The sequence below is a fragment of the Rosa chinensis genome, chromosome 6 (assembly GCF_002994745.2).
Source record: "Rosa chinensis cultivar Old Blush chromosome 6, RchiOBHm-V2, whole genome shotgun sequence".
Taxonomy (NCBI): Eukaryota; Viridiplantae; Streptophyta; class Magnoliopsida; order Rosales; family Rosaceae; genus Rosa; species Rosa chinensis.
The window spans coordinates 23177601-23202456 of NC_037093.1; the positions used below are offsets into that span (position 1 = coordinate 23177601).

Here is a 24856-nt window from a genome sequence, read left to right on the forward strand (position 1 = left end):
ACTTGGGGCTTACAAGAATGAGTGTGGTGTGGAAGGTTATAGAAAAGTATGAACCATTGTTAGTTTTAATGACACTAAAAATTTTGGACTTGGGAACCAAAACTCAAGCCTAGTAGTCCAATCATAACATGGGTAAGTGAAGAAGAAAGAGAGCCCAAAAGCCAAAATCTAATCATTTGGAACCAAACAAAACACTAAATGTCAAATACAGCGTCCTAAATCTTGAGCCCAGCAGTAGGAACATAATCTCAATTTCTGGGATTGCAATCCCAGTAGCAGATTTCAACCACAAGAATCCTCAGATGGTAATCCCAGCAGCAGAATTTTCGAGATTACAACCACAGCCACATGCCTAAGGCAAGGCAGCAAGCTTAATGCTTCATCACACATCAACCCCCCTATAAATCTAGAGTTCTTACTATTGTGAAAGACATCTAGATCCAACCTAGAAACACATGTGCAAACCAAGAAACAAAACCAAGCAATTCCCCCAATACCTATTCCAAAAACCCATTTCCAATCCATAAACTCATCAACCACAATATGAATCCAAGCTTTCATGGTTGCTATAAATCTCTCACCTTCACTACAAATCACGCTTTTTCTAGCTCCCACACTGCATGCATCTGGCCAAGCCCTTTATTGAAAGCTTGAATGCAATCAATTCACTATCGTGAATAAGTAATGGGCTGCCAGGAGGAACATAACAGCAAGCTTACTTGGAATTTCAGTCCCTCGAAGGTTGCTAGGCCTAGGGGACTATATTTTGGGCTCTACTCCCGACGATATCACTGTCGTACAACTCCGATCAAAAGTGCCCTGACAGTTTGTAAACAGCTTAATGGAAATGAATATTCTCATACCGATCAATTACTTTCTTCTCCCATTTTAGTTGTCTCCGATTCATGATTTTTTCCATTCCAGATAAGTAAACATGTCATTAGAGTAACAATTAGCATTGATCGATGATTTAACTTGGCAGATTTCAGCCTTCCTTACTTGTAACTTGGTCACTCAATTGAATTGCTTGATCGACCAATTTAAACACAAATTCGTCCAGTAGCTTTATTACCCATTTTCTAAACTAATCCATCATATTCTCTGTATCCATTATTGTCATTCCATCCACTGACCAAATAATTACCTTTATGATTCATTATTCACAAATCATTCGTATCCAATTTCATCCTTTACTCATAATTGTAATTAATCTATTCTTGACCAATTTTTTTCATTCAAACTGCAACACCATTTAAGAGTTCAAACATGAAGCTAACTATTAATCACAATTAAAATTTGGGTGACACAGTGACACTCTACTTACCTTAGGTTAAATGCATAAAGTTCGCTGATGTCGACGAAAGCTCTTGACCACAAAGCTTTAGGATAATCATAACACTATTTGGAGGGTCATTTTTTTTTTAAAATAAGGGGAAATATCATCAATGGTCACTAAGTTATGACTTATTCGACACTTAACTCACTGTATTTTCAACAATATCACTTAACTCACTCAGTTTTACATCCGTCTTTCACTTAACTCACTGCCGTTAATTCTACCGTTAGAAGCCGTTAAAATTGAGGGTATATTTGTCAAAATACTAAAAATCATTTTTAACCTAAAAAAAACTACATTTATTAGACTTTTTTTCAATTTTTGTTTAAATTTCTGAAATTTCTAATAAAAAATGATTTTTTTAACTTAAATATAATTTGAAAAAAAATTGTCTTTTTTTTTAAAAAAAAGAAGAAGTTAGAAATGCATTTTTTTAGTGTTTAGACAAATATACCCTCAATTTATATTTATTAGACTTTTTTCAATTTTTTAAATTTCTGAGATTTCTAATAAAAAATGATTTTTTTAACTTAAATATAATTTGAAAAAAAATTGTCTTTTTTTTTAAAAAAAAGAAGAAGTTAGAAATGCATTTTTTTAGTGTTTAGACAAATATACCCTCAATTTATATTTATTAGACTTTTTTCAATTTTTTAAATTTCTGAGATTTCTAATAAAAAATGATTTTTTTAACTTAAATATAATTTGAAAAAAAAAAGGGTTAGAAATGCTTTTTTTTAGTGTTTAGACAAATATACCCTCAATTTTAATAGCTTTTAATGGCAGAATTAACGACAGTGAGTTAAGTGAAAGACGGATGTAAAACTGAGTGAGTTAAGTGATATTGTTGAAAATATAGTGAGTTAAGTGTCGAATAAGTCATAGCTCAGTGACCATTGATGATGTTTTCCCTTAAAATAATGAGGTATGGAACTCAATCAAGCTAGGAGACTCAGCTCCACGCCTATATTATTATTTATTATATTTTGACGTATCAGGGGAGGACGTAATACATATACCCTAAGCGTTCATAGAAGCATTGCAATTTTAATCATATAGAACATCCTATAAGAAACCAAGGACCTCATCTAAAGACAAATCAATAGTATGATCTAAACTCACAAAGTAAGCTAATCCATGTACTACACTATTTGCTTCACAAAAAATATGTCGAGTTCTATCAAAATCAAAGGCTTGCAAATAAGCTGTACAATCATCAAGAATATGACTAATCTTAGAGTTATATCTTTGCTACATAACATTCTTTTTTATTTTTTTTTTTCTTGGTTACAATTGAGCCTAAATAGGCCTAGAAAAAAAAAAAAAAAACAAAAATAAAAACAACTAATCTATTGGTTCAACGGGAGGAAGAAGGTCAAAAACCACCTGACCATACTCATCCATACTCATGATTGATGCTATTCTTAGCTAAAGAATTAGCAACCATATTATACTCCCTAGTAAATATGCCTCAAGTTTTTCATAGGAGTCTGCAACAGCATGACAATTCAAACTTTGCCATCGTACTTTGAGTTTATTAGATCTATACAAATCTAAAAAGAAACTAATTTTATGGCTGATAACAGCCGCTTACTTAGGTCATAATGTTCACAATATCTCAGTTTGAGTCAACTGCTTACATTTTTCAGTGTCTCACCCGTCCCATTTAGATTAGTTGGGTGAGAATTGTGTTCGTGGGTTTGTTTTTTTTTTTTTTTAAATTTATTTTCTTCATTAAAAAGATAAAAAGGAAATTTGAGCACACTTGATTGGTTACTTCCACGCAAGAAACCAGTTAGTTTGCAAGTAATGTATATGTCGTTTGCATGCCCGCAACTCCAAACAATATACTATCCATGGCAGCCCAACTGTTAATGACCTCATCATGCTTACAAAATGCAATTGAGAATGATAAATTCAGGATCTGAATACAGAATCTTAAAACTATATGTTATTCTTGCTAAATCTTCAAGATGATTATTAAAAAAAAAAAAAAACTAACTAACAAGAAAAACAAGAGGACCTGTAAATGACTAGTTGTGAAAATATATAATGTTTTTGTATATGAAAACCTAATCCGATTGTCATTGTAAATTCTAATTTTGATCGATTATTAATTTGTGTTTTGTGCGTATGTGAATGCATATTGTTGTTATACAGAAGTTTCATTATAAATTCAACCGATCGATACTCCCAGCAATCTCTGCAATTTTTCACACCGACCATTATTTTATGTTTATTTTTTTCTCAGACTAGACAACAAAAAACAGTCTCCATCGCAGGAAAAAAAAAAAAAACAACAAAAAAACAATCGCCGACCCAATCAGAACGAACAAACAGAAGCATCACCTAACCACCATTCAACCCCCGCACTCCACATCCACCACGCGTCTCCCTCCCATTGGTCCATCATTACCCACTCCTGTAAGCAATTAACCTGCAACAATCTCCTACCTCACCCCCTAAAAATCTGCATCCTCCTTTCAATCCCAACCGTCAATAACAGAGAATCTCTCTTCTGACTCAAAGTCAACGGTCCACATCTCCCAACTGCCCAAACCAAACCGCAGCTGATCTCACACCCCCGAGGTCATCGCCTACTTTATAAACACAAGCCCAACAGAGAGTCCGGCATAGCTACCATTCCAGAATGGATCGAATTCTCTCTCTCTTCCTCTTCTCTTCTCTCCTCTTCTTCCTCGCTCGCGCTGACGTGGACGGTGGCGATCCGTTGATCCGTCAAGTCGTGGACGGCGGCGATGATGAAGCCCCTCGCCACCATCACCACCACCACGATCACGACGGCGAACAGATGCTCGGAGCCGAGCACCACTTCTCGCTGTTCAAGCGCAAATTCGGCAAGTCGTACGCGAGCCAGGAGGAGCACGACTACAGGTTCGAGGTGTTCAAGACCAACATGAGGAGGGCCAAGAGGCACCAGCGAATGGACCCCACGGCCCAACACGGCGTCACTCGGTTCTCCGATTTGACTCCGGCCGAGTTCAGGAGAAGCCATTTGGGGCTCCGAGGGCTGAGGCTGCCGGCCGATGCCAACACCGCTCCGATTCTGCCTACCGAGAATCTGCCTGAGGATTTTGATTGGAGAGAGCATGGAGCTGTTACTGAAGTCAAAAATCAGGTCTTTAATTCAACTTTAATTAGGGTTCAGGTTAAATACGTTATTTAGATAATGACTTAATTAATTTGGGAATTTTGTGTTTTTGGGAAATTAGGGTTCGTGCGGGTCGTGCTGGAGTTTCAGCACCACAGGAGCTTTGGAAGGTGCCCACTTCCTTGCGACTGGGGAGCTTGTGAGCCTCAGCGAGCAGCAGCTTGTGGATTGCGATCACGAGGTTTGACTTTTTTTTTTTTTTTTCAATTATAGTTTGCAAGTATGAGAATAAATCTTTGAGCTTGAATAGTCTGGTTGATCTTTTGGTAAGTAGCAAAACAAAAGTTGATTGTTTGGATTTTATTAGCGAATAATCCCTTTTTACCCAGAATTTATATGAATTAGTGTTGTTTAGTACCATCAAGGTAATTGACTGGGATCCATGTGATTCCCACATGGAATGAGATATGGGAGATGCTTACTGGTATGGCTAGTGGACACTTTTGACAGTGGTTATTGCTTTTGATTAGTAAATGACAAACTAAGCTAGGTGCCATCCCTCACAATAGACTGTTAGGATTGGAAGTTCATTACCAGAGAGATGCATATACCTTGCCTTTTGTTTTCTTTGTTTATCAAGTCAAATGCAGTCTAGGCTCTAGCTTGCTTCATTTAATCTTTTTGAATGTTGAATTCCTACAGGCATAAGCCAAATAGAAACAAGAATAACAAGAACAACAAAGCCTAATGGTCCAACTAGTGTACAAATATCCTGCTTCTATTGGCATGCAAATTTTTTAAAATTTATTGACCTACATCAAGTTAATACACTTTGGAAGTCGGTACTTGATTTTGTATGCAGTAATACTGGCTAACATTTAACATCAAGTCCTTAAATTGGACTTGAGTGTACAAATTACAAATGTGGGTTCAAGTTTTGCATATCATTCTGTATTTGTTGCTTGTTTGCCTTGGAAATGTGGATTTGAACTTTGGATAGGATGTGACCTAGAAAAGGGAAGGTTCCTCATGTGTATTAATTTTGGCAGTGCGATCCAGAGGAGGCAGGTTCATGCGACGCTGGTTGCAATGGTGGGCTCATGAACAGTGCCTTTGAGTACACACTCAAAGCTGGTGGACTTATGAAGGAAAAAGATTATCCATACACTGGTACTGATCGTGGAACCTGCAAGTTTGACAAGACCAAAATTGCAGCCAAAGTTTCCAACTTCAGTGTTGTCTCCCTTGATGAAGATCAAATTGCTGCCAATCTTGTTAAGAATGGCCCTCTTGCTGGTAATTTATTAAGATTTGTGTTTTTTGTCCTCTTCCCATCTCTTTCAAAAAAAAATATTTCTCACATTCTATGATACAGGAATATTTCCAAGAATAGATATCAGAGGCTGTTATTAACTCTTGAATTGTTTAAATGCAGTGGCTATTAATGCTGTGTTCATGCAAACATATGTTGGTGGAGTGTCATGCCCCTACATTTGCTCAAAGAGGTTGGACCATGGAGTTTTGTTAGTTGGTTATGGTGCGTCTGCCTACGCACCCGTCAGAATGAAGGAGAAGCCATACTGGATCATAAAGAACTCATGGGGCGAGAACTGGGGAGAGAAGGGATTCTACAAAATCTGCAGGGGCCGTAATATCTGTGGCGTGGACTCCATGGTTTCAACTGTTGCTGCAGTTGAGCTATAGGTGTCAATCATAAGTTATGATTATTGCAGTCCTGTTTGTATTTTGTATATACAAGGATTATATGACATTTACTGGGCAACTCCATAGGCTACTTCCAAATAATCTTGTGTATCTATTCTTTGGGTTGTCCAAACAGCCTAAATGTCCTTTTTATGTGGCATGTGTTTGTAATGTTAGTTCTTCCAACTTTCATTTGGAACTTTTATATGTTAAGCTATGGATATACACTACAAGTGCGTAGATCATTATATATTTACATTCCTATGTTTCTCGACTTTCTTGCCTTGCCTACAGACTACTTTTATACGATGTAATCATGTATCTTATGTACTCTTGCATCCCTTCCAAATTTAGCGCGAGGGCACATACAATACTTACAATCGGCTCCGCCCCTGCTCCAAAATTACATGCACTCATATCAGGAACACGTAACTTATATCTTATATATTATTTAAGCACAGGCTAAAGCATATGGGATTAATAAGATCCAATCACAAAATTCACTGTGTTACGGCGGCTATTCAAATCAAATATTTTTGGGGGAGCAAGCTTAGATAGAAGATAACTCGATCCAGAGGAACAAAGATCATGTAACAAATCAATGAAATAAGGGTTGTTATAGAAATGAAATTGATGATGAGTGAGTTAGAATTCAGAAAACAATAGAGATTCCAGAATTTAACACAACTGAAACAGATTAAGGGGAACTATTGCATGTACATTCCTCAGTCAATTTGTTTCGATACTGTGCTCATCCTCCCTGAAATTCCATAAGCTTCCATTCCCCTGAAATTCCATAAGCTTCCATTCCAAATGAATAACAATCTCGACAGCGCCTGCATCACCCAAACCCAAAATCAGTGACATGCAACGATTGAAAATGAGTTTGATGAATAGAAAGAATTAATGGGTTCTAAGCAGCTTCAATGTAAAAATTTTGCACCTCTCTCTTGGAATCTTCATAACTTACTATGTCGCATAACCTGGAATTTCGAATCCCGAAGGCTCTTCCTCTTCCTCTTCATTCTTCTTCCCCTGTTCTCTTCTCCCTCTTTTATTTCGTCTCGGACTCTAGGTCAACACTCAGCAGAATCCAGATATTCGTCTCGGTCCGTGCTTTCTGTAATTTCCGTTGTTAATTTCGGAAGTTTGAAAATTTGACCAAGATGAACAGAAAACTCCTCCTCGCTTTATATAGAGAAATACGGTTAAGTTGTAACACTGCAGGGTTTTCAGCTTTTTGTCAAGCGAAGTGGATCAATTCTTGAGAAAATTACAGAGGTGAAATTTTTAACGAGAGTCATAAAACCAGCACTAGACTAATGACTAATCTCCTTGGAACACATCCATTCTAAGACTTCATAACACATCATGACTGTCATGTGGAGTTGAGGGTGAGTGTTTCGCATTGGCAGGACTGAATAGCAACTCCCAGCAGAAGTTAGGGCCACATATTGATCTTCCTTTCTTCCCAATTTTATCCAAATCCCGAACAGTGAGCTGTAATTAAGCAACCTTAAATAAAAAACCTGTGACTTTTTTATGTACATTTTATGAACCTTCTTGTTTCCTGGTGTTTTCAGGAAAGAAGGCAATACCTGTAGCAAGCTGGTTCTTAATGAAAGCGGTGTTGATGCAAGCATAGAAGAGACGCCCTCCATTCGTCTTTTGATAAAATATGACACGCACATCTCCGGTTACCTTCCAAAGCAATGTGATAAACTGACTTACAGACAGACATTCCACAACATCATTGAGACAAAAGTTTCTACACGATAACCATTATCAACTTACCTGTACAGACTTGTCAAAGTAATATTCAAGATAGGCCTTCTGGTATAGTATGGAACTTTCTGTATCCTTTTGAACAACAACACGAGGTTCGTCTGAATCGGATTTCTTGTCTTCTTCATCACCTTCAATGAAACATAGATAATAGCGAGGACTGCTCGTTCTCGAATACCCTTTCTTGATTTGTTTGCAGGAACTCCTAGAAACTTCTGTTGATGGACGATAAATCTGAACCGGAATCTGTTAACATGGATAGGAAAATTTCTCTCAAGTAAGTAGAAGGAAATACTTAAGATGGCTAAGAATTTTTTGCCGTGGCCACCGGTTTACACCAAACTGATCATGATGTCACACGTATCTATTCATATTTATGGGCTGAAAAAATACCGATTGAAGAATTGGATCGTGCTACGATGTGGATAAAGGCCCGGCAAGACAAGAGCGGCAACTTCAAAGGGCCAGCAGTGAAGAAGAAGGTCGAAAAAATTGTAAGTTCAGTTTTTGTAATTGTTTATTACTTGTTGTTTTTTTTTTTTTTTTTTCCAGGTTTTGTATCCCAATTGGATAATTTTTGTGTGCTGTGATTGATATCTATATCAGGAACGTTTGAAGAGGAAAGTGTTTGAAGGAGAAACCCTGAAGGAACAGATGATGTTCTGACTTTGGCGTTGGGAAATCCTGAGTATCTTGGTAGGGTAAGTGGTGTTGGTGGCTTCGTCAAGCCTTAGACATATTTTCATCTACCTAAACGCCAAATGCTAAATGTAGAAGATAGTGTCAGAGTAAGTGTTAAGAAGATACTAGCAGAAGAGAAAGAAAATATCATTGCTCAGGAAAGAGCCAAATGAGAGATGGAGATAGAGCAACAAATTGCTAGGGAAAGAGCCGCTTGGGAGGAAAGGTTTCAGAAGTTAGAAGCGATGGTTAATGGGAAAGAGATGCCAGCTGACTCACCCAAACCTGTGACATAGAGGTGGCAAATGGGCCACTAAGCACGAGCACGGCACGCTTAAAAGAGGCCCGGCACGGCCCAAGCCCGTTAGTAGCCCGACACTACCCGAGCATGTTAGAATAACGGGCCGGGTTGGGCCTAGGAATATTGGCCCATTGGCCCGGCCCGGCACGGCCCGAGCACGACATATTATGGGTCGGCCCGTTATAAACACAAAATTTCATTTTGTTTTTAAAAATATTTAAAAACCACAACGATAAGATTTGAATATTAGACCTATTTATTTAAAATCTCATGACATTTCCACCAATGCTATTTCTTTATATTGTCAAAATAGTGAAATAAAACATTATATCCTTGTTTTGACATAAAATATTTTTTTTAATCTCATAATAATACAACTATAGAATGAAGGAAAGAATAATATGATATTATATCTTCATTATATTAATAAAGATTAATCTCACAATAATATACTACAAGCAATATACTTTGACTTATTTTCTTTCTTTCTTTCTTTCTTTCTTGTAGTGGAATATAAAAAATATTAGAAAACTAATCTTAAAAAGCTAAGATTAAGAAAAATATTGTAGAACTTAATTTATTTTAATTTTGGGGAAATTCCCACTTACACATTTTCTAGGAGGGTAATTCCCAGTCACCCAAAGTATTTTCAAAATACCGAAAAGGGGTACAGGAGGAGCATAGCAGGATCTGCACCATCACTTGTCCTTACCATCACATGGAGTTTGTCTCCTTCATGTTTGAAAACCCGTGGGTCAGCCTGCAAGCCTAGAAAGAATAAAATATAGTTTTATAGCTTTTATTTGTAGTTTTGTCAGCAAGCTCTTTGCGTAAGAGCTATTGTCCCTTTTTGCATGGGCTTTTGTTTATTTCTGCATGCTGTTTTGTATAGTTATGCATGCTTCTTCCACCTGTTTTTGCAATCACCACCGTAATCTTGTACAAAGCCAGCTAGAGCTGGTATAAGAAGGAAGAATAGATAGCAGATGGAGTACGTTGGAGAAGAAAAAATCTCAGTACCCATTGCTTTCCTTTGTAAACACTTTCAGTATCAATAAAGCCCTTTGTTCATAATATCATCTGTTCATATACTTTCTACTTATTAACACCACATTCATCCATACATAACCCACAACAATAATCTGTAGCTGTAATATGGAGCAGTAGCTGTTCATGATTAGCAGTAGCTGTGGTGACACTTTATTCATGTTCGTGTGAAGCAAACTAGCATTCAACCAGTGTTTTCTATTGCAACTCCATAGAAGACTGTACAGTTTGTACTAGCACGTTCAAGTAGGTTCATCTTACTTTTTATTTTCCGGTTTTCTTAGTAGACTTCTAGTCCAAAATAGGGAAACACTGAGATAATTATGCTATTATATTGCTAAACGGACGATCATATTATCTTTAAGGATTCCTGTTTTAATTAACATGCATGCCAAGATAACTAATAAAATTCGTCAGGGAACCTCTGAGTCTAAGAACCTCTGTTTCTGCTCTTGTTTGGCCCAATAGGTTGGCTTTGTATGCAGTTTTAAGCTCTTGTCCATGTTCAAGACTCAATCTTTAATAGATGTTTTGGCATATGTGTAGTTAGGACAGACCTCCTAAAATTTGGTATCAGAGCCTAGTTTAGCATTATAATAGTATAGTTATATCAGTAAAGTACCTTGAGGACAGAAGTCATAAACACACCTAGTAAGAAAACAAGAAAAATTTGAACCTATAATTAGGAGTCAGTACAATCCGACCCTGTATTGGGGGGCAATAGACGACTATTGGAGGCCAATAGACGATTCCGTTATCTTGAAATCTAAACTGTTTGTTACATATATTTAAATCTGTTGTTGTTTTATGATAGATTATCTTAATTTAGAGATTACAGAGCATCAAAAACGTAAAATTACTCTAGATCAGAATACTTTAGTTTGTTATTTTCCACAGAAGAATAATAAGCATATTTTGCATAGTGAAGAACATCCACTAATTAATAGTGTCATAGACCTTATAATTAGCCAAGCAGAAAGTATAAAATTAGAACATAGTCAGTATAATCAGAAATTACAGCAAGTATTAGATTATTTTCAGAAAAATTCCCTACAAATAATTAGACAAAATTTAAGTTTTATACAATCACAACTAGAAGATAATAATAGAAATATACAAAGGTTTCCTAGTAGAAAAGAAATAAAAGAGCTTGTAGACATCATTGACAGTAAGCCGAAGCAAGTAGAATTGCAGTCCTTAGAAATTGTAGAACAGCTGAAAATAGAAGTACAGAAAATTAAATTAGTACAAAAAGAATTAACAGAGCAAGTAGACAAATTGCATAGTAAAATAGATAGATTATTAGTTTAATGAATGATTCTAGAAATAATAATAATTACATCAAAGCATTAAAAGAAGTTAGTGAGTTAGAAGAAGAACCAATAGGATTTTCAGACTTTACAACAAGTGTTCCTAGTAATAATATTCCCATAAGGCAAAATAATATTATTATCCAATTGATAATAAATTTAGCAGAAAAAATAGATCACATAGAAGAACAAATAGCAGAAATTAATCAACTTTTAAATAGCACATCAGCATCATTACTACCATCATTAGTTACTAAATTAGAAAATTTAACATTAGGCACAAGCAATATAAGAAAAAGAAAAATAAACCCTTTTGATAATAGCAAATGGAACTCTTTAGAAGAAAAGGAAAAGAAATAGTAAGAACCGAAGATATATATCCTAGTGAAGAGGAAGCACAAGACTTTCTTAGAAATGGATTTTTAAGATCACAAAGAAATAGACATAATTTATATCAATTAGGAAGATTTGAAAATAGAAATAGCATAGTAAGTAGCATAAGTCAATATGAAATAAGTTGCATAGATAAAGAAGTTATACTAAATTTACTTAGTAATTCGGCAATAGAACAACTTAGAAAATCAAACTATTCACAAATTCATATAGGAACTATATTAATCGGAATAGCAGGATTAACTAGAGCACAAGTAGGAACTAAAGCATTAGTATACATATATGATGATAGATGGGATAATCACCAACAAGCAGCCATAGCAACAGCTGAAGTAGCAGCCATAGCAACAGCTGAAGTAGACCTTAGCACAAACTTAGCAATTATAGGTTGCATTCCAAATTATGTAATGAATATTAAAGAATTTAGTAAATATATTAAGGTAAGCATTAGAACAAAAAATTATAATATGAAAGGCGATTTTAAAAACTTAAGTGTTAGTTTTTTAGAAGGAACTCAATGGTTATTACCTAATTTACATGGATCAAAAAATAAACAACCTGATAAAGCACAAATTTTTGAAAATCACTTAGGAGAAGCATCAGTAAGGTTTAGCAATTATAGACAAATAGAAAATGTAGACGACTTAGAAAGTGAAGCAGAAATTAATATGGCTTTTGATAATTTAGAAATCAATATGATTGAACATAATTTTGATAACATAGTAGATAAATTAATAGACGACATAGATAATTTGAGTGAAGAACAATACTTAGAAAAATATAAAACTTATGAATTAGGATTACATAGACTAAATGATGAGGAACTGAAGCAATTAATATTAAAAATAGGATTAGAACATATTTTAGGAGAAAAAGAATATAACAATATGTTGATAGAAGTAGAATGTATGCCTGTAGAAGAAACTAGTTCAACAGGAACTTCAGGAATCCATACTGAACCAAGAGTAGGTAGAACCGATCAACAAAATATAAGACCAACTAGAGAACATTATGCAGAAAATAGTAGAACTTATGATTATGAAGAAACTAGACCTAGAAGAAATAGAATACCTTATTCAGGAATAGAACATGTAAACTTAGCAGGAAATATATTAAACATAGATCATGTAGACCCACAAGATTGGGAAAAAACAATAGAACGATGGGAGAAAGGATGTGTACATGCGGCAATCATGTTAGATTTTAGTAATACAACTGATATGTTAGATTATTTTGAACATACTTTAGATGGAATGGTATTTGATTTCTTTCAAGCATGGAAAGTAAAAAATCCACAACAACATCAAGCAGCAAAAGAAACTTTTAATATAGATACTTTTGTTAAACTTATTAAGTATGAGTTTCTAGATCATAATAGGTTAGATGGTAGAAACGAACAAGAACAAATTAGAGCAATAAGAAATTTAGAGCAATTACAAATTTGTGATTTGCAATACATAGGAGAATATACTACAGATTTCTTTAAATATTTAGGAAGAACAGGTAGGATTAATGACATAAATTTATTAAATACATATATGACTAAAATTAAAGGACCAATAGGAGAAAAAATATGGAGAGAATGGCAAAACCACCCTAGAAAAGATGATATAGCAATAGGACCTAGAACACAACATGTGTATGATATATTAAGAGAAGAATGTAGACAATTAAAAGCAAAGAGACAAATTAGAAAACAATTTTACATGAGCTGTAAGAACATAGATTTACCTAAGCAATATGGTTGTCATAGGAAAGATAAGTATAATAAGAAAATTAGACCATATAGAAAGAGCTATAGGAAGAAGTATAGATCATATAAGCAACATAAGACCTTTGACATACAACCTTCAAGAACCTTTAGGAAGAGAAAATACATTCCTAAGCACTTTAGGAAAAGAACCAATAAACCTTGGATTAGAAAATACAAAGCACCAAAAGATAAGAGTACTTGTAAATGTTATTTTTGTGGTGAGGTAGGACACATTAGACCTAAATGTCCTAAGTTAGGAAAACAACCTAGAGAAAAAGTACAATTAATTGAGCAATTTAAATTAGAAGAAGATGAAGACTTAGAGTCAATATATAGCTTAGACAACTTAAGTGATAGTGCAAGCATTTATAGCATAAATAGCATAGATATGTTATCCGAATCAGAATTAGAGTCAGATTACTCTAGTAATTCAGATAGTGAACTAGATGAAAATATATGTATGTTTGAGGAAGAACAAGAAGAATTTCAATATGTTAATTTAGGTTGGCCTCAAGAATGTAGTAAATGTAAGAAAGTAGTAGCTGAAAAATATTATACAAGCAAGATAATATTTTGTAAACCTTGTTATACTAATGAAACATTAGAGCTAAATTCAATAGAGGACGAAGAAATTAATATGCAAAACATTGGAGAAAATCAGAAAACTAGTTCTCTAATAACTATTAATTGTGAGTTAGAACTATCTAAAGAACATAAGATTCAAACAGTAGGTATGATAGATACAGGTAGCACTAAGAGTGTCATAAAGGAAGAGTTAGTACCAACACAATTTAGGCAAAAACTAGTTAAACCAGTTAGAGTATCACAATTCGATACTAGAACTGTATACTTAACACATTGTATGACTAATATACCTATAAAGATAGAAAGACAATTATTTACCTTACCTTTAACATTTATATCACCTGTAGGATCTTATCAATTTATCTTAGGATTAAACTTTCTTAAAAGCTTACAAGGATTTTTGTATATACCTCCAGATATAACTTTCTTTAAGAAAGGTATAACTACAACTGATCAAAGTAATTTGATAGAAGCTTATAATAGCATTAGCATAGAAGAGTCAAGAGAAAATAGCTTTAGAGAAGAAGAAAATCTAGATAACAATGTCGATGAGCAGAATAGTATAGAATATGATGAATCAATCTTTGAACTTGAGTATCCAAAAATAGGAGAAGTAGCTCTAGTAGAACTAAAACAAATAGGTAGACCTAAAACATTAGAAGAATTATTACAATTAGCAGAACATACTCGAATCATAGGAGAAGATCCCCAACTACATTGGAATAAAAATAAGATTTTAGCAAAATTAGATATAATTAACCCAGATTTAACTATTAAAACAGCAGATATGCCTTGTAATTTATTGGATAAACAAGAATTTGAGCAGCAAATAAAAGAGTTATTAAACCTTAAAGTAATTAGACCTTCTAAATCTAGACATAGGTCAGCAGCCTTTGTAGTTCGAAAGCATTCCGAACTAAAAAGAGGTAAAGCTAGAATAGTTTATAATTATAGGAGACTCAATGACAATACTTATGAAGATAGTTATAAATTACCTAATAAAGATGAGTTAATAAATAAGATTCAAGAGAGTAAATACTTTAGTAAATTTGATTGTAAATCAGGTTTTTGGCAAATTAGATTAGCTGAAGAATCAATAGAATGGACAGCCTTCACTTGTCCAGAAGGACACTTTGAATGGTTAGTCATGCCATTTGGATTGAAAAATGCACCTTCTATTTTTCAAAGAAAAATGGATCAACTTTTGAAGAAGTATGATAGTTTTTGTAGTGTATATGTAGATGATATACTTATACACAGCAAAAATAGAAATGAACATAGAAAACACTTAGAAATAATCTTGCAAGAGTTTATAGATAATGGTATCATTATTAGTAAAAATAAAATAGACTTAGAAAAACAAGATATAGAGTTTTTAGGAATATATATTAAGTCAGGAACTATTCAATTGCAGGAACATATAGCTAAGAAGGTTACAGAATTTCCAGATCGATTAGAGGATAAAAAGCAGTTACAAGCATTTTTAGGATTATTAAATTATGCTAGAAGTTTCATCCCAGATTTAGGAAGAAAAATAGCAGTTTTACATAGTAAGACTAGCAAAACAGGTCAGAAATACTTTAATACAGAAGATATTAAGTTAGTTCAACAAATTAAACAAGAAATTACACAACTTAAACCTTTAGCACTACCATTAGATAGTAGTTACAAAATAGTAGAAACAGATGCATCAGCATTAGGTTGGGCAGGAATTTTATATCAGAAAAAGTTTAAAGAATTACCAAAGTCTGATGAGCAAATTTGTAGATATGCATCAGGTAAATTTAGTGATATACAATCTCGATTACCAGCCACAGATTTAGAAATATTAGGCATAATTAATTCTTTAGAAGCATTTTCTTTATTCTTACATAATGAAATATTTACAATTAGAACTGATTGTCAAAATATTGTTTCTCATTATAATAAAATCACTACTAATAAACAAGCAGCCAGAAGATGGGTCAATTTTATAGATTGTATTACAGGAAATGGATTTAGGCCACAATTTGAGCATATAAAAGGAGCTGATAATACACTTGCAGATATCTTATCTCGGCTTCTTCTTTGACAGGTATGGACTTTTTCAGGCCTTCATCTTCTAGTACTCAAAGAGCAGAAAGTGGTGTGCCACCTCAAAGTGGTAATACACTAAGCATGACAGCAAGATCAGCAAATATTAGTTACAACTTTAATGGCTACACTGTGCAAGAAATTAGAAATCCACTCTTTAGATATAAAAGTACAGCATCATTATCGATTAGACAACAAGTTCTATTAGATAATTTTTGGAATATTAGAATAAATGCTATGGACATGAGAAGAGGTCAAGAAAAATTAATTAGGGCACTTGAGCAGGAATTTTCAGCCAATAATTGTGATCTTGCTAGATATCAAGAAGAGTATCCTAAGTCAAGAGCACAATATGCTAGACTTCAGACACAATATAATCACCTTAAAGCACAGCATGATAATCTGAATGCATTGTATTATAATTTGCAAAATGAGCATGATACAGTAGTTGATCATTTTCGTACACTGAATATAAATTATCAGAAAACAGTTGAGTTTATTAAGCAAGAAGAAGAAAGTAGTTGGCCTGCATCTCTGTTAGAAAGAGAAACAAAAAATCCCTACTTTTTACAAGCCCTAGCAAAAGAACGGTTTTCGTATTTACCTCATGATTGTAAAGATAAAATCTTCAAGTTACAGCATGATAAGCATCTTTCCCTTCAAGTAGCTATCCAGAATTTTCTCTTTAATCTTATATCTCATCCTCAACCTGGTATAGGAGTCATTTGTCATGATACATTTTCTCACCCTGAAGAAAAAGCACGATTTTATATTCTATTAGCTACTATTAATATGAGAGACTTTGGTGAAATGTACATTGAGCATGATAATCGTAGAGTTAGAGTTACTCCAGGTTTTCTAATGGAACATGGAGTGTTAAAAAGTCTTTATGTCCAAAATGAACATCATATAGAGTCATTCTCCTATCACCCTAAGTATGCCATATCTCATTATCTTAAGCAATGGGGAAGTATAGGATTAGGTTATAGTACTATCCGATTAGAAATAATTAGCATTCCTTCATATCCCCGTAGAACCAGTCTATATCATGATAAAGCCAGACACCTAGTCATCATATCACTTCGTAATTATATAGAGCCACCTCCTTTACCAACAATTGATGTGGCACCAACAGTGGAGGATATTCACAAATTTCGTGCAGCCCAGCTTGTAGTAGATGATTTCTTTGATGATACAAATCTGCAATTAATCTACCAAGCCAATGCTTTAAATATCTACACCAGAGAACACCTGGATGGAGTACCACGACCAGGAGAGCTGTACACTGTTGATATGAGCACAACCACTAAAGAAGTGTATGATTTATTGTATAAAGAAGAGCAGGAGAGCCAACAAGTGAGAGAAAGTGATGCTGATTATTGGGATAATCTCGATGATGAAGAACTCCACAACATTGAAAACATGATGGAAGCTTGACGATCATCTCACTGCATCAATAGAAGATAAGATTCAAGCATGAAGATATAGCTTTACACTTTTCAAGAAGTTCATTTCTCAAGCAAGAAGATCAAGATGAACAGCTCAACATAGTTTTCTCAGCAACTGGCAAGAAGAAACGAAGCAGCCATCCAAGAGGCAAGAGGCAAGAAAAAGCCAAAATAACATTCAGCTTGAGACAAGCAAGGAATTCCTCAAAAAGATAAGGACATCGATGTCTTTTCACAGCAAAGAGTTGTGTAACCGGGCAACTTTCGCTCGTACTGGGGCAAATGGGAAATATCCCTTTAATTTTCTAAATAGTTAAACAAAATTAATTTTTATTTATTCAAATTAAAAATTAAAAATTAAAAATCGTGCTTTATAGTGGGTAGGCACGAGCACGGCCTGTTTATTGGCCCGGCATGAGCACGGCCCAACATGATATGGGCTCGGGCTATGGGCCGGACTGGGCTTAATGTTTAAGTAAATGGGTCGGCACGAGCCCGGCACGATAATAAATGGGCCGGCCCAAGCACGGCACAACTAGGCCCGCTTAAAATGGGCCGGGTCGGGCCTGGCCGGCCCGTTTGCCACCTCTACTGTGACACAACTGAATGATTTAGGCTCTGGCCAGGGCAGCTGTTCAAGGCAACTTGACAAGTCTGGTTTGAAAGCTATTGAAATTGAAGCCGCCAAAACTGCCAAGAAGAAGTTAGATTTAAGGGAGGACCAACAGAAAGTAGTTGAGGAGAATGAAGTCTTTGTGGATGGGGAGCTGAACATCAAACTAACCTCGATTATTGAGGAGGAGGTTAGGAATGATTTAACTCCTAAAAAAAATATAGTTGTGGAGCAAGTGCAAGTGCCGATAATTAATCGCTACCCTAGCTTTACTTTCTTTTTTCTTACAATTAGTTTTCTTTTCTTTTTCTTTACAATTACATTTGATCAACCATATTGATGACATTGCTGCCTCAAATGTGACTAATACTTACATATTTTTTGGTTTGAATTAGCAGGTTCAGTCCACCAACATTGTCCAGTCATGGTGTAAACTTGCAATAGATTAAGGGGGATGAAATTTGCACACCCCTATTTACAAACTACACACCCCTTCACTTTTTTAATAATATTTCAACTCAACATTTTTTACACTTCCTCAAATACCCTCAAAATCAGATTTTCAGTTTTTTTTCTTTTTGGTCCTCTCTCTCCTCCAAAACCACGACAAAACTCTTACCAGTTTTTTTTGGGCTAATGAACCATCTGTTCGATCAAACCCTTATTCCTCTCTCTCTCTCTCTCTCTCTCTCATCAACTCAATTCAAAATCCCAAATACCAAATGCTATTAAATAAATTTGATGATGCAGGACGGTCTATTGGGTGTCGGACTTGGAAGCATACTCACTGGAATCCGACGAAGCATCTACAACTCCATTTCTGAGGGACGTCGCTTTGCGATCTTGGTAATATAGGTTGATTTTGATTTGGGTGGGTTGTTAATAATTTGGTGTGGACTTTTGAATAGGTGGGATTCTGGGTCGACTGTCGGGGACTTTGATGGGCATTCGAAACGGGTTTTGAGCTGTTGTTTTAAGCCAACAAGACCCTTTCGCATTGTCACATGCGGTGAGGATTTCCTGGTAAATTTCTATGAAGGGCCTCCTTTCAAATTCAAGCAGTCTCACAGGTTTTGTTCTTTGATCATTGTGATGATTTTGAGCCCTTAATTGATCACATTATATGTATGTATGTGTTACTGAGCTCATTCGGAAGTGTTATATTTTTGTTTGTGGTTTTTGGATGTCGGGGATCACTCGAATTTTGTGAATTGTGTAATCTCCAGATGGGAGTAAGTTTATCACTGTAAGCTCAGATAAGAAGGGTCTTATTTTTGATGGGAAGACTGCGGAGAAGATCGGAGAGCTTTCATCGAAAGATGGCCACAAAGGCAGCATTTATGCTCTTAGCTGGAGTCCTGATGGCAAACAGGTAACATTGGATTGGTTTCTTCTGGCAATAGATTTTGTTCTTTTGCATTACTGGTTGTGTAACGAAATGTGTTCACGCTTGCTTCGTGTTGAATTATGCTGATTAGTTCTTATTTGAATGATAGATTTTGACTGTGTCCGCTGACAAGTCGGCGAAAGTATGGGATATATGTGAGGATGGTAATGGGAAGGTGAATTAAACATTGACATGTCCTGGATCAGGTGGAGTGGATGACATGCTTGTTGGTGGCCTATGGCAGAATGATCATATAGTTACTGTTTCACTTGGTGTTGATCAGGAAAGGGGTGAGGAAGAGCCTCCGCAGACGAGAGAGGAGAGTAGGGATCGATTGGCGGTGAGGTTGGTTCGGGCTGAGATGGGCGCGAACCCAGTCGACTAGTGCTCGAACCCATTTCAGAAATGAATAAAGAGATTGAGATTGATGATAATGGAAGCACGACCTAACTAAGAACGAAGGGTCAGAGAGAGAGAGAGACAGAGACAGGATCTAAAAAGAAAAATCTGACATTGAGGGTATTTGAGGAAGTGCCAAAAATGTTGAGTTGAAATATTATTAAAAAAGTGAAGGGGTGTGTAGTTTGCAAATAGGGGTGTGCAAATTTCACCTCCCTAGATTAATTGGACAACATAGTGACTGAAGGAACGATCATTCAAGTGGATGTTGAGTCCAGCAAGCAAACTATCCATGGTGTTCCATTGGCTGAGGAAAATGTCCTAGTGTCGATCACCAAATCTATTGTTGCTAAAGCTTTGATACCAATTCCTATTAAAGATGAGATTCTATTTGTCCGCGATGCAATTGGTACATGCATTGCTTGGCCTAGAGACTGGGTTATACCCACTGCAACTGATGCAAAGGTAATGTAGTTTGCTTAAATTATTTGTCATTTTTAACCTTTTTATTCTAACCAAAATGACCATGTGAGCTGCTATATTGCATGATATAGAAATACTAATCATGCAATGTTATTTTTTATATCAATTGCAGCAACAAAACCAGGCTTGCAGGGTTTGACAAAAGAAAAAGAGAATAAACTCAAGTTGTCGGTGATGGATATGCAGATAGGAAATAATGAAAATGATTGCAGGCCTCGCATTAAACATAAAATGAATATCCAACTATGATCTATAGGTAAACATATATGTTGCACCCGATCAATTTAGAGACCAATACCACGATATAAATCATATGCATGCATAGGTCTTCAAAAGCTCATGTATTATATGCCAATAATCATACCGATCATTCACTTCCTAATGTAAGCCTGTCATGAGTAGAAATCATTGGAAAAACCAGACTTTCTGATGGGATATGTAACACTCGAAAAGCAAAAATATTGCAGCAACCAAAAACCAAAAAAATACACGTGCTCCAGTAAAGAAGAAATTCTCAATGCTGAGATAATTTGGCAGCCAATTCAGTAAATGAATAATAATATAATCGCACAGTGAAATCCAGTTATGATAAGGTACATTATCAATAACTCATATACTTCTACCAATTTCTTCAAAGCCTCTTGATCACTAAGTTACTGGCTACTAACTACTCTAAAAACACAATACAAGTAACAGAAATATGAATATCAAACAGAGAGGAAAAGTGAAATAAAAACATAGTTAGAACTTTTACTTTCTCCAAAGATAACCAAATAAAGCAAAATCGAGAAGCTATTGGATCAAACCTGCAAAGACTGAAGCTTTAATACAATCTCGGACCCAAATTAAAGCAATCGAAGCTGTTTCATATTAAATTACAATCTCATTAGAGTAGCCTATTTCAGTTATACAATATGAAACAGAAATCCATGTCACAATGACATTTAATTATAGAATCTATTGTTAATAGCATCGCAGCAATAAAAATGATCCATGATGAATCAACAAACCCATTCAAAATAGTGAAAATACTCATCTATTCTGCATGATGAGTTACAAAACCCATTAAGAAGTCAAATCATTACTTAGCAAAAACTAAACATCCAGATTAATAAGCAGCATTTCAGCAGAAAAATACATCAAATCAAAGCATAAGATACGAACAAATTAGAACACAAATCCACGATAACAAAGAGAGATATAGTTCCAAAGCAGACAGTTTTGGAGGTAGGGGCTGTACTCGGTGGCAGAGAGGTGCATCTTAATGTCGTCAAGGGTCTCGCACTGGCAGAGATTGTTGTAATCAGCGGCGGTGAGAAGACCTGCATGGTGTCCCCGGATGATGGCCTCCAAGTAGCCACCAAGGAATAATCTCACATATATAGTAATTTGGCTAAGTCCAGCCTATTATATGAACAATAGCACTATGTAGAAATGCTTGATAACAAATCCGCGACCAAGGGCAAGCAATAAAAGCCGAGAGTTCTCGCAAATAGACTAAAGGCCAAAAGCTCTAAATCAAATACTCAAATCTGAAGAAGCTAGTTTCCCTTCACAAAAGCTAGCAAATCCAGCATATTAGATTAGAGAGCACTCTTTTAAATCAACACAAACTGAGGCCCATATAGGTCGTTTAACTACTTTAAGCCTACCATAACACTATATAACATCATGGGCTCTGCACGCATTGCCAAATTGGGTTGGACGCTTTAACTTTATTTTGGTATTGAATTAAAGCAGGCAATTCAAAATTTGTTATACATGATTTAATACTTATGATGCACCTCTCTGCCACCGAGTACAGCACCAACTTGGGTTATGACACGGAAAATTTCAAGAAATAAAGGTTTTTAATTACATGATTTAATACTTATGGCATGTCATGTTGGCACTCGTGCCATGCCATGACTATTGATTTAGGTTCCTACTAATCAGCCTAGATGCGGTACACATCTAGACATAATAACAATTCCTCGCAAAAGAAACTTTCAGAACTCAACAAAGAAGTAGCACAAGGACATGAGCCACAAATCATATATGCGAAAACTTACAAGAATATTTCATCAGGGCAAAGTGAACATTAAGCTGGTCTCTAACAATTAACAGCAGAAATATCAGGCCTACACGGCAAGATCTGAGTAGCACTATGACCGGGACAAAATACAGTTAGGAAGTTATTTATGACTTAATGGAAGGACACTTGCAAACAAAACAAATAAACTTTCCATGTAGAACATGTCAAATCACCTGATATTGGAGCTCCAGAGGGTACATTATTAGGAGCAGGACGTTGAAAACTCATATTATTTGCTGGTGGCCTCTCAACTAGTGGCCCAAAAAAACCTGCTACAGCAGCATATCAGAAGAGACACTTAGGTAAATGCATGAAATTAGAACAGACCATTGCCAGAACCACTAAGAAATTAATGAAAGCATCCTTATGAGATGCATGAACTTGCTGATATATTCAAAGATGTATGAAACCAAAAACTTTCTAATAAGAATACCGGTGGAAATTGTGTTAACACCAAACTATGCAGGACACTACTTGATGAATAGCTTAGTCACCAGGATCAGATCTGCATAACTTCATGGCCAAATGGTGGTCCTGGGTGTGGAGGCCTCCCACCATTTATCCAGACACCCCGTTGTTCATCAGCAACAATCGGGTTCCGAGAAGGGCTACCCGGATTGGATCAGTATTTACCCAACCCTAAACTCAATTCCGTTTCTTCTGCATTTAAATTTTACAACAAACGGAAGCTTCACGGCTTTGTGACGGACAAACCAGCGGGGCCCTCCATGGCCCACCAGTCAACGGTCAAAACGCAGGTGTATGGCACACCATACTTTTCGGCAGTAAAGCCATATAGTTCCTAGTTTTATAACTCATAGTTGAGAGTTATTAATGATGCACATGCAGTCCTTGACCCGTTGGTCATCAAACCATGTCTTTCTCTTTATATAGTCTGTATCTTGTACATGTTTTAGTGTGATCGATATAAAAAATACCAACATTCAAATTCAACAATTACACAGCAGGTTGTAGTTCTACTCATTCATTGTTTCATTTGACATTACAAAAGTTTGATAGCTTTGAGTATTTGCTTAAAGGAAGAAGAAAAAGTTGAGAGAGATATTTCTGAGAACATGATCGTATTGCTTCATTGTTTCAGAATGAGGGAGCAGCCCCTATTTATACAAGGAATGAATGCACAGATGATGACCACGTGTCAGTCATCTATGCAGAGCTAACAAACTCTATAACAGCCTGGCATCACACAATTACAATGAAGTAAGCCAAACTGAGAGACTAAGGTATCTAACTATGCTAATTAAGCGAAAAACTAATTAACCCTAATTAGCTGAAACTAATTAATTTGACTAACACTGTTAATACCCCTCCTCAGCTTGAAGAGGGTAGAGCACTCAACAAGCTGTTGCAAAGATAGTTGTGTTGAGGGGAACACAGCCCCTTTGTGAAGATATCGGCTAGTTGATCATGAGAAGAGACAAACTGAATTCGAACAAAACCAGCCTTGACTTTTTCTCGTGTAAAATGAACATCGACTTCGACATGCTTGAGCTTGGAGTGTTGCACAGGATTTGAAGCCAGGGCTAGAGCAGAGATGTTGTCACAATGAAGAACAGGAATGTGAGCAAGATCAACATGAAGGTCTGTAAGCAGATTGATAAGCCATTGAAGTTCTGAGGTAGTGTCTGCCATACTTCTATACTCAGCCTCTGTAGAAGATCTGGAAACAGCATTTTGCTTTTTACTACACCAAGAAATTGGGGAATTGTTAAGAAGAATCACAAACCCTGTGGTAGACTTTCGATCATTAGGATCCCCAGCCCAATCAGCATCACAATATGCCTGCAAATCAGCTTGAACACTATGATGTTTGGAGTCAAAAAGACCCCTCCTGAAAACAATGCCATAATCCATGGTGCCTTTTAAGTATCTTAAAATACGCTTTGCAGCATATAGATGTTCCTCAGTTGGAGAATGCAAGAATTGACAAATAGAGTTAACACTGAAGGCTATATCAGGCCTGGTAAAAGTCAAATATTGTAGACAACCAACTAGGCTTCTAAAATGTGTAATATCAGAATGAGTAAGAGGAGTACCAGAGTCCTTTAAAAGTTTGACACCAGATTAACATGGAGTGATATGAGTGTGACAAGCATCCATACCAGCTTTATGAATGAGATCCTTGGTATATTTGTGTTGGGATAGGAAAATGCCATCCTTGATATACTTAATTTCTAGGCCAAGAAAGAAATGAAGATCCCCCAAGTCTTTCATATCAAATTCAGCTTGGAGAGCAGCCTTGACTTCTGAGATAAGATCTTCACTATCCCCAGTGATGATAATGTCATCAACATACAACAAAAGATAGACCCTAGAAGAGCCAGAAACTTTGACAAATAGAGAGGGATTTG

At 35.7% G+C, this 24856-nt stretch overlaps 2 protein-coding genes and 1 long non-coding RNA gene across 18 annotated transcripts; 2 read left to right on the plus strand and 1 right to left on the minus strand.

Annotated features, from left to right (window-relative positions):
• Positions 1 to 3960: 3960 nt before the first annotated feature.
• LOC112171688 (cysteine protease RD19A) lies at positions 3961 to 6400 on the plus strand. The gene is made up of 4 exons (XM_024308833.2): positions 3961 to 4475; positions 4570 to 4689; positions 5498 to 5744; positions 5884 to 6400. Exons 1-4 carry the CDS (start codon positions 3987 to 3989, stop codon positions 6150 to 6152), a joined length of 1125 nt encoding a protein of 374 aa, XP_024164601.1. The 5' UTR covers positions 3961 to 3986; the 3' UTR covers positions 6153 to 6400.
• A 9517-nt stretch (positions 6401 to 15917) lies between these two features.
• LOC121050175 lies at positions 15918 to 23198 on the minus strand. 15 transcript variants are annotated; one of them, XR_005802256.1, is made up of 7 exons: positions 22918 to 23198; positions 22658 to 22753; positions 22462 to 22554; positions 21217 to 21270; positions 17192 to 17528; positions 16685 to 16828; positions 15918 to 16158 (listed from the first exon to the last, which is right to left on the minus strand). XR_005802256.1 is itself a non-coding variant. In XM_040509505.1 (6 exons), exons 1-5 carry the CDS (start codon positions 23040 to 23042, stop codon positions 16785 to 16787), a joined length of 315 nt encoding a protein of 104 aa, XP_040365439.1. In that variant the 5' UTR covers positions 23043 to 23198; the 3' UTR covers positions 15918 to 16158; positions 16685 to 16784. The 15 variants fall into 15 exon arrangements, 4 of the variants coding, with proteins under 4 accessions (XP_040365439.1, XP_040365438.1, XP_040365436.1 ...); XR_005802253.1 differs by lacking the exon at positions 22462 to 22554; XR_005802254.1 differs by lacking the exon at positions 17192 to 17528.
• On the plus strand, positions 18722 to 20656 carry LOC121049860. 2 transcript variants are annotated; one of them, XR_005801460.1, is made up of 4 exons: positions 18722 to 19211; positions 19368 to 19513; positions 19638 to 20392; positions 20523 to 20656. It is a non-coding gene; the product is annotated as an uncharacterized LOC121049860 (long non-coding RNA). The 2 variants fall into 2 exon arrangements; XR_005801461.1 differs by having other exon boundaries at positions 18722 to 19164.
• Positions 23199 to 24856: the final 1658 nt, after the last annotated feature.